Below are 12500 nucleotides of genomic sequence, written 5' to 3' on the forward strand. Positions count from 1 at the left end.
GGCCTGGGGCCGAGACCGCGTCGAGCCTACCCGTCTGGTGATGAGCCGCAAGATGGCGGCGGCGCCCCGACTCCGCGGGCCTCGCTGGCACTGCCTGGAATGGGGTGGGAACGGGGCCCCCTTCTCACACTATCTCAGCGCGGGGGGGAAACAGGAGGGGGTTGTTGATGCTCGGGGGAATGAGGATATCTCGCTGGCTTGGGTCCCGCGACGAGCGACTCCACCGCGACCTCGGTCGCGTTACCGGCCTCCCCTCTCCGCAGCTCCCCGACTCTGACACGAGCGCCCTCTCGACTGCCTTCACCGCCGCCACAACTCACCAACTCTCCCACTCTCCATTCTTCTCAACTCCGTCCAACTGCGATTCAGAAACTCTTTTTCTCTCCCGATTCAGAAACTCCCTCAACAACTGCCTTTTCGGCGAGCGAACGCGGCCCTTTATAGCCCCCGGGGCTTCGCTCCTTCACCTTCGACCCTTCACCTCTGGCTGGCTCCCCATTGGACAGAGGAAAAGTGGGCGTGAATGATTCTTGATCCGATTTCTCGGAAAGGCTGGTGTTTTTGCACCCGCTGCTCGGTGCGCGCCCTGTACGAGTCCAGGATCGGTGCCCACAAGCGGCGCGGGAATGGCGGTGATGCGATGGTTGCGAGAGCGAGATGCGACGGCAAGGGTCGTGGCTGTTGTTGTGAAGCGGCGTTGCGGTTGGTGGTTGTTGTGTGATGGCTGTTGAGACGTGGTTGGTGGTGGTTGTGGTGGTAGTAATGGCGGCTGGTCCAAAATAAAGATAGTAAAAGAAAAACGGCTATCTAAAAGGGTCGCAGCCCGAATGAATGACATTTATTCCCTCTAAACAACGGGTTTGGGCCTAACTACACATATACTTACAGAGATATCTCACCTACGGGACCTGAATGGTGGTTTGCGAATTTCGTCAACCACAACAATATATACACACACACACACACACACACACACACACACACACACACACACACACACACACACACACACACACACACACACACACACACACACACACACACACACACACACACACACACACACACACACACATATATATATACTCATCCATTTACAAGCCCTCCATTACTGCTCACCTGCACTCATCTGTTCCTTTTTATTCCACCTGTGGTATCAAACCACATTCCCTTCAATCTCATTCTTCCCTTCAGGTCTTCAAGACAGCTCTCCACTAATCTCAGATCATCTCCCATCCAAAACCACAATATTTTCTCCCCCCATTAACCCATTCCCCCTCCCCAGCCCAGTCCTTTTCAAATTACCAGTTTTTCCTTCCTGAGAGTTTGCCTCTGTATGCTTCTTGTCCAACTTGTGAGTCCTCCCCTACCCCTCATTCTTCCTCATATCACTTATTTGTCCCTATCTCTATTTTGTCCCACAACCCTGCTGTAGGTGTCCTTCCCCCTCTTTATACTGTTCATTCTGTTCTGTGGCTTTGTGGTCTGTTCTGTGTTCTAGCTTTTCCATGAGCCTTGACCTTGTTTACAAAAAAAACACCATCAAGGGCCCTGTTTCTGCTCATTGTTGAAATCGGACAACGAAGTGATGAGGGGCCCTGATTACATCATCAACATACTTAGAAATCAATACAGGAAGCTCGCATTGTCAAAGGTTGGAGAGTTATCCAGAGCGATGGCCTGAATCTCTTTCTTGTAGTTCACAGCTTTAATCCACTGTTGTGTTCGGAGTAACCATATCCAAGGTGGAATAGCCAGGTCAGAAGCCAAGCTGATTGTCAGACATTATCGAGTTAGAGAAAACCTTGCCTAAGGTCAGCCGCAATTATGGACACCATTACTTTACTTATGATGCGGAGAAAGCTGATTGGTCGGTCATTGAAAGGATCAGTTTTAGAACATTTCTTATGGACCGGAGTGGTGTTTGCAACTTTCTATATAATCAAAGAAGTTGCCCATCAAAGAAAGCCCTGGAAAAGAGAAGGTGTGTGATTGGACTGAAGTACAGTTATTGAGGATTAGAGCACTTTTGCAGTCAGGACTTGCTGTGGAAGTAATATCAACTCTGGAAATAACTTTCTCTTCTGTGGTGAGCAAGAAGTCCACTTGCTGTAGGGAACATTCTGTAATGGGAAAAAAGGGTGGTGAGAGGAAGGGATGGATTTGGGACCTCTGGACCTTGGTCTATTGAGTGAAGACAGTTCAAGAACTCTGCTTTTTTTCCTGAGCAGTGTCCAGCAATACTTCCTCCTTTAAAAAGGAAAGAAAATGGAAGGGGATGAAAGTGTACCATCAGCAGAACTGACAAGCACCCAAGAGACTTCAGAAGAGTGTGGCAGGATGGGAAATTCTGTTGTTCCCTGGCTTTCCTTCCAAGATAATTGATGTTGTTTTCTTGTAATGGCCTCACCACATGCATCATTGTGGTAGAGTTAAGATGATGGAGAGAAAAGTGAAATGCCAGGATAGAATTAACTTTTGAAGGAGAATTAGTATGCTGAAGAAATGAATGGCCTCAGTGGAACCAAATTCAGCTATATGGAGCATTTATTTGATGGGACGCACTGTTTCTGTAAGGTTTGTGAGCTTTCCGTGAACCAGGCTGGGGTAATTCCCAGCAGAAAGGTGAACGTGTTTCCTGCATGATGTGAATGGCATTGACTGAAACTGGTACACATGGCAAAAAGATTCTTAAAGCACCATTTTTATTTCAGCAACATTTCACTGCATTAATCTTACAATGTAGTCTTCTCATATTGCTTTGCCATCTCATTCACAATTGCAATCATTTCAAATTTGTAGCAACTGCCTCTACTTCCCACTACACCATCAAGTCGATCATGAAATGCTCAATACGTGTCAGAATGCTCACATACTGTGAATGTCGCCCTGCTTTCAGAATCGAGAGCTTGTGTTGATGGATTTTGGAAAACTTGCTTTTGTTTCTTTACTTGGTTAAGGATAGGTTTTTGGTAATTTGAGTAAAATTTGTAAGTAAAAAGTTCATTTTATATTCACACCATTGTGGCATGAATCTGAGCATGTATCCTGTTTCACGAGTATATGATTTACCCCGACTGCTCAGAATCCGGGTCGCAAGCATGACTGAGACTACCTCCTTGGGTGCAGTCAACTGAGTGCACCCAATGTGTCATCTTGACCACGATAATATAATCGTGGTAGAAACTGCCATGCTACATCCTATTTCTATTAATAGGATCAAGTTATAACTTGGTGCAACTGCTATAGACTTCATCTTAATTTACAACAAAAACTTTTGATGAGGAATTTATTCAGGAAATTATTGTCAAACGACATGACATTCCATTTTTAGGTGCAACTTAAGCTTTGAAGTTTTAAAACAAATTTGCTGCAGCAAGATGACAACATAGAGCACTCCCTCCTCCACCCCACAAGTTTCTGGACTTAAAGAAAAAGGGAAATGCAGATCAATAATTTCCTGAGTTTTACATTTCTCTTAACAGATTTTGTTACATTTATGACATTCAAACATTTTAAAATGAGTGATCATCCAAAACAATCATGAACTTGTATTTAAAACAACCTAAAAACATTCTTCTGCAATTGTATTTTAATCAGTGATGGAATGCTTAAAATGGAGCTTGTGTATATGTAACATGCAGTGAAGACATGAGCAGAAAGTGTATTTAGAAGAGTTGCAAGGATATTCATAGACTTTGAACAAATAAACAGTGCATGGGCAGCCTCGATGATGAGACCCTATGGAATTAGTGCCCATATTCTCAAATCATGCTTTGCTACTTTTGCTTATCCTATATGCCCTTTTCAGCCTGTCGTTATCCTTTCGCAACCTGTTGTCTATCTGGAACTTAGCAAACATTGCTACCATCTACAATGAGGATGCAGAAACTTGCTTTCAAATATAAGCAGTCATTGAATCCATCATAGCTGCACCAATGTCGAGTCTTTTTTTTGTTTTCAAACAGCCCAATTTCTGACCACAAGTTTGGAATCTGTCTTGGCAAACTGTGAACATGCTGATGTGCCTCTCTCAGTAAAGATTGTAGGCCCCAACTCTCAAACAAGAGGGCATAGTAGTCTCCATGGACATATCTCTGGCATTCAACAGTCAGCCATGCTGCTTTACTTGCCAAGCTCTTTGTCTGTGGTCTAAAAGGCCACCATCCAGTAACCCCCTCCTAGATTTCTGGCTTCTTCCACTGGCACAGTCAATGTGTTGCTTTCAGTGTAATCCTCTCCTCCTCCCTGTGAAGGCTGCAGCACCCCTGAGTTAGTGTTGGGCCGAGTCATGTTCCTCATCTAAATAAACCACCTGCCTGACACTTTGTAAACCCCTTTCTTTATGAAGACAACTGCATACTGCTTCATCCAGAAACCCCATCCCTCTGATAGGCAGAAAGCAACTGTATCACTGTTTATATGGAATTGATTACATGCTGGAATGATAAACAGAACATGTTCTTCAATCCTGGAAAATCTCAGTCTCACACTGTCACTCCAGAAAGAGAGTCAAATGAACTCGCTCATCTATTTTCATGGTCAAGCACTGGAAGAAGTTCAATCTCTTGAACTTCAAGGATTCACCATCACCTTTGACCGAGACTGAACCAATCACCTCCACTGAGCCAACCATACAACAAAACTGACCAGTGTCCTCCAAAGCCAGCCGCAGACTGAGCATCTTCCACTTATCAAAGCCATTCGTTGAAAACGAAGAACTACTCAGTCACCTTTGTTGGAACCTCAATAGAGTACTGCTCTCCCCTATGGGTTGGCATCCCAGCATCACCAAACTCCCTCCTCGATTCTGTGGAATATAAATTTCTCAAGTTTTTAATTCTCCCATCAAGAGGCCAAAGGACAAGGTCTGGTGCTCTTGAATCACAAGCAGGTCGGTATTTTTGTTAATTTTATTTTTTACCGTCTCTCTTTTGGTATATTATGTATATATATATATATATATATATATATATATATATATATATATATATATATATATATATATATATATATATATATATATATATATATATATATATATATATATATATATATATATATATATATATATATATATATATATATATATATATATATATATATGTATATATATATATATATATATATATATATATATATATATATATATATATATATATATATATGTATATATATATATATATATATGTATATATATATATATATATATATATATATATATATATATATGTATATATATATATATATATATATATATATATATATATATGTATATATATATATATATATATATATATATATATATATATATATATATATATATATATATATATATATATATATATATATATATATATATATATATATATATATATATATATATATATATATATATATAAATATATCTCTGTCCTCATATTGATTTATTTTAGCATATGCTAACTATAATAATGATGTTCACTTCTCATTACACCCACAACTAGATTTGATTTTCACTTTGCCTGAGATTCAGCTTAACAAATGTAAAATTTGCAAGTTGTAATGTCAAATAATTAAAGATATATGTGTATATATATATATATATATATATATATATATATATATATATATATATATATATATATATATATATATATATATATATATATATATATATATATATATATATATATATATATATATATATATATATATATATATATATATATATATATATATATATATATATATGCGATGTGTACACAGTCGGCAAAGAAATGCAAATGTATTCCAAAAGGCAAACCTAAGAGCATTACATGCCATAATGAATGAGAGAATGCAACATTCTAAGCTACGACAGAGAATATTTTCTGATATGAACAATAATTTGCCCTTATGAACAGATTTGAAGAGAAAGCACAAGACTGATTATTAATGAAGCTGTCGAACAAAAAGACCCATGCAGAGAGGAAAGTGAACAATCGGCTGTTCTTACCAACTCAAATGGTGAACCTGATGGAGAACCCAACAGCCTCAATTGGCTTGCACATTAAAAGGGACGATATTCCAACATGGCTTTGATTTAAACTTTGAACTATGGTGGAAGTATTGGTGAGATGCAGTGAGAATGTCGATTGCATTGCTCTTGTTTCATAATGAAATTGCTTTAGCTTTTTGTCATATAACGGAAAAAACTTAAAGCTTTATCAGTTTTCTGTATTGTTTATGTGTATGTGTGTGTGTGTGTGTGTGTGTGTGTGTGTGTGTGTGTGTGTGTGTGTGTGTGTGTGTGTGTGTGTGTGTGTGTGTGTGTGTGTGTGTGTGTGTGTGTGTGTGTGTGTGGGGTCGGGGCGAGGGGGTTGTTTGGGAAGGAAATTTGTTTGTGTGAATATTGCTGATAACATGGCGTTGTTTAAAGAAAAAAAAACAATGAATTGTTTGCTTTTTAAAAAAAATGTTTCATTGTTCCTGTTTTACACATACATCAATGAACACATTCATGTTAATGAAACATGGTTGTAGGATCAGCTTAGGTTAACAAAAGAAGTGGGGAAAAAGCAAGTTGTTGAGATTTTACCTTTAAAAGTCATAACAGCCATGACGGGTCAAATATTACAAAAATTACAGATTCAGAACCACTTTGTCTCACAATTGCATTTGTCGTTGACTCCATATTTCACGGGTTTTTATTTGAAGTATGCTTTCATTTAAATACTGTGCTCTACACTGAGCATCGGTTCTGCCGAAGCAGTTTCTTGGCTGGGTTTGGAATCCTGGATGGGTCACCACCCTGCAAAGGAAGTCAGGGCAGGAATTTTAAATTTGGTCATTGGTGCCGGTGATGGTTAATGCTATTGAAGTAGTCCAGAGGCAATCCTGAACACCACCCTTACACACCACCCCATTGAACCAATGTTTCCACAGGGCGCTCAAGGTCCGCCAACAATCCCCTTCTGGTAAAACTACCAAAATCACGAATCACTGCTCATCTTCACTCTTTCATTCCTCTTTTTTCCCGCCTTTGGAATAAACTTCCTCACTCTATTCTTTCCCATTCTTCCCTCCAGGCTTTCAAAACAGCTGTTCACCACCACCTCCTATCTTCCCCCATCCAAATCCTCGATCTTTTCTACCCCCGATAATCCACCCAAGCCCACTTCCTTCATTTCTCCTGCTTTCCTTCCTGAAAGTCCCTGTAATGTCCATCTTCTCTTCGCCATGTTCCCCGTCCCATCCCCATCCCTCTCCCTTCCACAGTTCACCTAATGTGTCTGTTCCCCACTGTTTTGTCCCTTCCACTCGCGCCCCTCTTGTCTCATCCCTCCTTGCTGTGAGTTATGTGTTTGCTCTCATACGAGCCTCGACCAAGGTATATGTGAAACGCCGGCACTCGTGGACCCCGCTTATTCGCGGTTCATAAAATGTGATCTGCTTCGACATTCACAGCTCTGTGTTTCACTTATTCAGTTTTTGTGGGCACACCCATGGCTGGTGGGAGATTAAAGAAATCTCCCACCAGCCACGCACATAAAATATAAAACCTTCTCCAACCAGCTATGCATAAACCATATCCAGCCATGCATAAACAACAAAAAAAACATGTTCCACCAACCGCGCAGAAACCACCTCCAGCCACGCATTAACAATCACCCACCAGCCGCACAAAAAAAAGTTCGAAAACCATCACCCACTAACTGCACATCAAGCACCCCAATGTGCATCCAAACCATCTGCCCCCCCCCACACCAACCATCCCCTACAAACAAGTCACACTACCCACCCCTCCTCCGTATAACCACAACCCCTGCACGGCTACTTATGTGCAGCGTATCCTGGGTCTCATTCTTTGTTCTCATCCAACTGCCTTGACTTGCTAACCCAAACCCTCAACTGTACCCCCTTCAGCATCCCCTTTGATGGAGGACTCATTAGCACTCTCACCTTGGTCCTCTTCAAAGTTCACTGGATTCCAACTCATCATCATCATCATCATCACATCAGAAGTAACATCATATCTTACATTAAAAATTGGAAATAGTACCTGCTGTGTTTTTTATTTTATTTGTTAGCACTTTTAATGAAATTCATCATGTGCATTCGTGTTGGTAAGATTTGAAAAATTTCCCTAATGAATCACAAAGAACCGGGAACCTATCCCCCTTTTCCCCATGGAAACAATGCCCCAACATTCACGGCATTTTCCAGGAACGTATCCCCCGTGAATGCCCGGGTCTTACTGTCCTGCAAAACTGGGGGTTTTTTTGGAAGTATTATGACAAGTGATTTGTGTTCTCTACTCTTGATTCAATTTCAATAAAATAAAACATTGTAAAAGTCGTATCAATAAATCTATTCTCGTTTTACCGCCATTTTGCGCAGTGTCTATTACATCACCTTATCCAACATGTACATTGGTTATTCGTGTTTGTCGTATATGTCCATTGTCAGGTCAGGAATGGGAGCATGCACCGGAACAGCTCGCTGTGTCCACTTTCCGCCGGTATTCCAGGGGCCTCAGTCTGGCCATTCCCCAGACAGATGCATGGCCCATCCTCATCTCTTTGAGATGCTGATCAATGCGTAGCAACCACGAGGCACATGGTCAGCCCATTGGCCTCCTCCACTCAGAAAATGAACTTTCTGAGAAGATGAAGTTTCTGGCAACCCGAAACTCTGACTCTGCAACTGGACTGGACGGCATCAGGTCATGAGTCCTAAAAAACTGCTCTGCTGCCCTTGCACTTGCTATCTCTGTCCTTTTCACCCTATCATTTGCCCTTAGGTCATCTTCTACCTTCTTGAAAATCAGCCAACATCACAGCATTACATTAGAAAGGTGCAAGAACAGATCCCCTTAACTTCAGACCAATTAGCTCACTTGGTTACTTCCAATCATCAGCAAAGTCATGGAATCCATCATCACAGTTGGCATAAAACCATTCCTTTTCTCAAATGACCTCATCTCAGATCATTAATTAAGATTCATATCAGGTCACCCCACCTTGGACATGCTGCTTCCACTCTCTCAAAAAATGATGGAGGCCCTTCATATCAGACGTGAGATTTGGACCACCTCTCTGGACACACCTAGAGATTTCGATACAGTCTGGCATCTCGCTTTGCTTGCTCTCCAAACGTTCTGCCTATGGAATGCAAGGCCAACTCCACTCTTGGCTTACTGACTTCCTCCACTCTCTTTGACAACGTGTATCTCTTAACAGAATCCTTTCAAATTCTCTCCCTGTCAAGGTTGGAGTGACCCACGGCAGTGTTATGGACCCAGTCCAAGTCCTAATCTTCATCAATGATCTTTCAGACTCTCTGGAAAATCTCTCTGAAAAAAAAAGACAATCATGTCAGGTCAGATATGAGAGCATGTGCTGGAGCAGCGCATCACTGCATCAACTTTCCGCCGGTACTCCAGGGGCCTCCATTTGGCCATCCCCCAGGCAGATGCTTGGTCTATCCCCATCTCCCAGAGATAACAATCAACCTGCTGCAACCACAAGGCACTTGGTCAGCCCATTGGCCTCCTCCACTCACAAAGCTCCCTCTCTGAGAGAATCTGGTAAGCAAGATCAGCGTCAGGAAAACAAGCCTCATGTCCATGCAGCCGCACCTGACATTCACAGACTATACAGGTAACAAATCACATCTGAGGCTCTCTCAGCAACCACTCGTTGGACACAGTCTGACCAGCAATAGCCAAGGAATCTCCAAAGAGACCTTGTACCGTCAGAGTTAAGTCTTCATCTCAGATCTCTGGTCAGAGTCCAAGTCTCACATCCAGAGATTAAGACTGGAAGCACCAAGGACCTGAAGACTCAGGCTTTCCTCCTCCCGCACAGGTACCGGCAGAACCACACCCCGTGATCCAGTGAATCCATGAATTCCCAGGCCTGACCCAGACATCTGTTGATCTCTGGCTCACAGCCAGCTGAGACATGAATATCACTGCCAAGGTAAGTGAATCTCTCTGTGACCTCAACATCCTCACCACAAACAGATACAGACAAGACATCGGTATCGAAGATGTCATTGAAAGCCTGGATCTTGATTTTGACCCAGGAAACCTGCAAACTCAGTGGCTTCAATTCCTCATTCAGCGTATTGAGGGCCCACATAAGGATATCCAGCATCTCCGCAAAGATGACTGACTCATCTGCAAAATCAAGGTCAGAGATCTTGACATTCCCAAGCGATGCACTGCAACTTGATCTCTCCAACATCCTCCTTGCCTGGTACTGAGAGCAGTGTTACCCCTCGGCAGCTGTTGCAGTCCTGGCGATCACCCTTCCCTTTCCAGAGGACACCAAGGTCCCTCTTCCAGTTAGCTGGGATGATGCCTGTGTTCCAGACAGAGCACAGAGTACAGCATTTCCACCAGCCATGAGAAGTTCACCATGGATGCCACAGATCCCAGGAGCTTTACCCCTTTTCAACTGGTGGTTTCCACAAATGAAGGTGGTTCACAGTTGATTGGAGGGTCAGCAATGGGGATAGTTACACTCTTGACGTCCAACCCAACAGCTGGTGGATCAGCCTGGTACAGCCGCTCAAATTCGGATTCCTCTGTCAAGAGCCCACCACCCTCCGCTCGAACTGCAGTACACCGAGGGACAGGCTTGGAGGAACATAATGCATGGATTCCTCTGTAAGCTTGACAAGAATCATGACCACAGGTGATGTTCTACCCCTTCACAGATTCCTCGCACATATGCCTCCTTGTCTGCCCTCAGCGCACGTACAGTTTTATGCCTCAACTCCCTGAAAAGCTCTGCTCTGCCAATAAGCCTGGCGCTGCGTCTTGAGTCAATGGTATCCAGTGTCCTTTGGGAGACAAAGTTCTTCTACGCCTGATGGTGGGTTCGAAGACTGGCATCATCAAGGATGGTAGTCTTCAAGGCACTCCACAACTCTTCAGGCTTCCACAAAACACCCAGACACCCAAATCCCCACTCATGCTGTTCACAAATTCCTCAGCTACCCTCTCATTCTTGAGCTTGCCAACATCCAGCCGAGGCTGGGATGGTACAATTATTCTGGATTTAAGCTGAAACTTCAGAGTTGCGACAACAAGCCTGTGGTCGGTATTGAGGAACTGAGCACTCCAGTAGACCGTGCAGTTCTGAACCATCCTCCAGCTCTCATCAATGAGCACTTGGTCAATGTCCTTTTCCCCACCACAAGCATTGGAATACCAAATCCAGCGAACATCCTGTGGGCGCTGAAACCATGAACCAGCCACCCTAAGGTCCAAGACTTTGTGGAAGTCAAGGAACTTTGTGCTATTCCGTTTCACAGCTCCAGACCCATGGGGACCAACAAGTCTCATAACCATCCGTCTCTGCCAGTTGATGCACTGAAGTCCCCCAAAATTTCAGTGTGGAGCCGGAGCTCTTATTAGTCAATGATCTCTCTGACTCTCTGGAAAATCCTCTTTATCTCTTTGCTGATGACTCCACCCTCTGTCGTACCATCTGTCATCCCTCAGACCGGCAAGCCACAGCTTCTTCGCTCTCTGCAGATCTGGATAGAATCACAAACTGGTCCAACACATGGAACACGTCTTTCAATCCTGAGAAATCTCACACGCTCACAATGTCTCTCCGAAAGAAGCATTTGGAACCCCCCTCCCGCTCCCCCCATCTACTTTCTCAACAATCCTCTGGAAGAAGTCCTTTCATTCAAGCTTCTGGGTCTCACGATCTGCTATGATCTTTCCAGGGAAAGCCACATTTCCAACCTGGCCTCCAAAGGCAGTCACCGACTGGGAATCCTCCTTCGTGCAAAGTCCTTCCTTGGCCAACCTGAGCTCCTGACCACACATAAAGCTTTCGTCTACAGCCTGATAGGAGTACTACTCTCCCCTCTGGGCTGGCCCTCCTGCCTTTCACCTTTCTCGGCTTCACGCTGTCGAAACCAAGGCATTTAGGATAATTGGTATCTCCCACAATGAGGCTGAGTCTTTGGGCCTCTCACTCTCTTACTGCAAGAAGGTTGGGTGGTTGTTCTGCCTTCTACCGTCTTCTCTCCAGTCTCACCCCCCCCCTTGCCCTGCTCTGTCTGTGATATGTCCTCCCAATATTTCCGCGGGGCGCTCAAAGTCCGCCAACAAACCCCTTCTGGTAAAACAACCAAAATCACCAAAATCACTGCTCACCTTCACTCTTTTATTCCTCTTTTTTCCTGCCTTCAGAATAAATTCCCACACTCTTCAATCCCATTCTTCCCTCCAGGCCTTCAAAACAGCAGTTCACCACCACCTCTCATCTTTCCCAATCCAAAATCTCGATCTTTTCTACCCCCGTTAATCCACCCCAAACCCACCTCCTTCAAATTCCCTGCTTTCCTTCCTGAAAGTTCCTGTAATGTCCATATTGTATACCTCGTTTTCCCCGACCCATCCCTCTCCCTTCCACAGATCTCCAAATGTCTCTGTTCCCCACTATTTTGTCCTTCCCTCTCCCGCCCCTCTTGGCCCATGCCCCCCCCTTGCTGTACATTGTGTTCGCTCT

At 43.4% G+C, this 12500-nt stretch overlaps 1 protein-coding gene across 1 annotated transcript in view; it reads left to right on the forward strand.

Annotated features, from left to right (window-relative positions):
* INVS (inversin) overlaps nucleotides 1–6325 on the forward strand; it is a 671909-nt gene extending 665584 nt beyond the window's left edge. The window contains exon 19 of the mRNA XM_085873805.1: nucleotides 5886–6325. Coding sequence (XP_085729931.1) covers nucleotides 5886–5917 — 32 coding nt within the window. The 3' untranslated portion in view covers nucleotides 5918–6325. The remainder of the gene's footprint in view (nucleotides 1–5885) is intronic.
* The last annotated feature ends 6175 nt before the right edge of the window (nucleotides 6326–12500 follow it).

This window comes from Eptatretus burgeri, chromosome 3 (genome assembly GCF_056783735.1).
Source record: "Eptatretus burgeri isolate ZD-2024b chromosome 3, Ebu_testis_v1, whole genome shotgun sequence".
In the NCBI taxonomy this organism is placed as follows: Eukaryota; Metazoa; Chordata; class Myxini; order Myxiniformes; family Myxinidae; genus Eptatretus; species Eptatretus burgeri.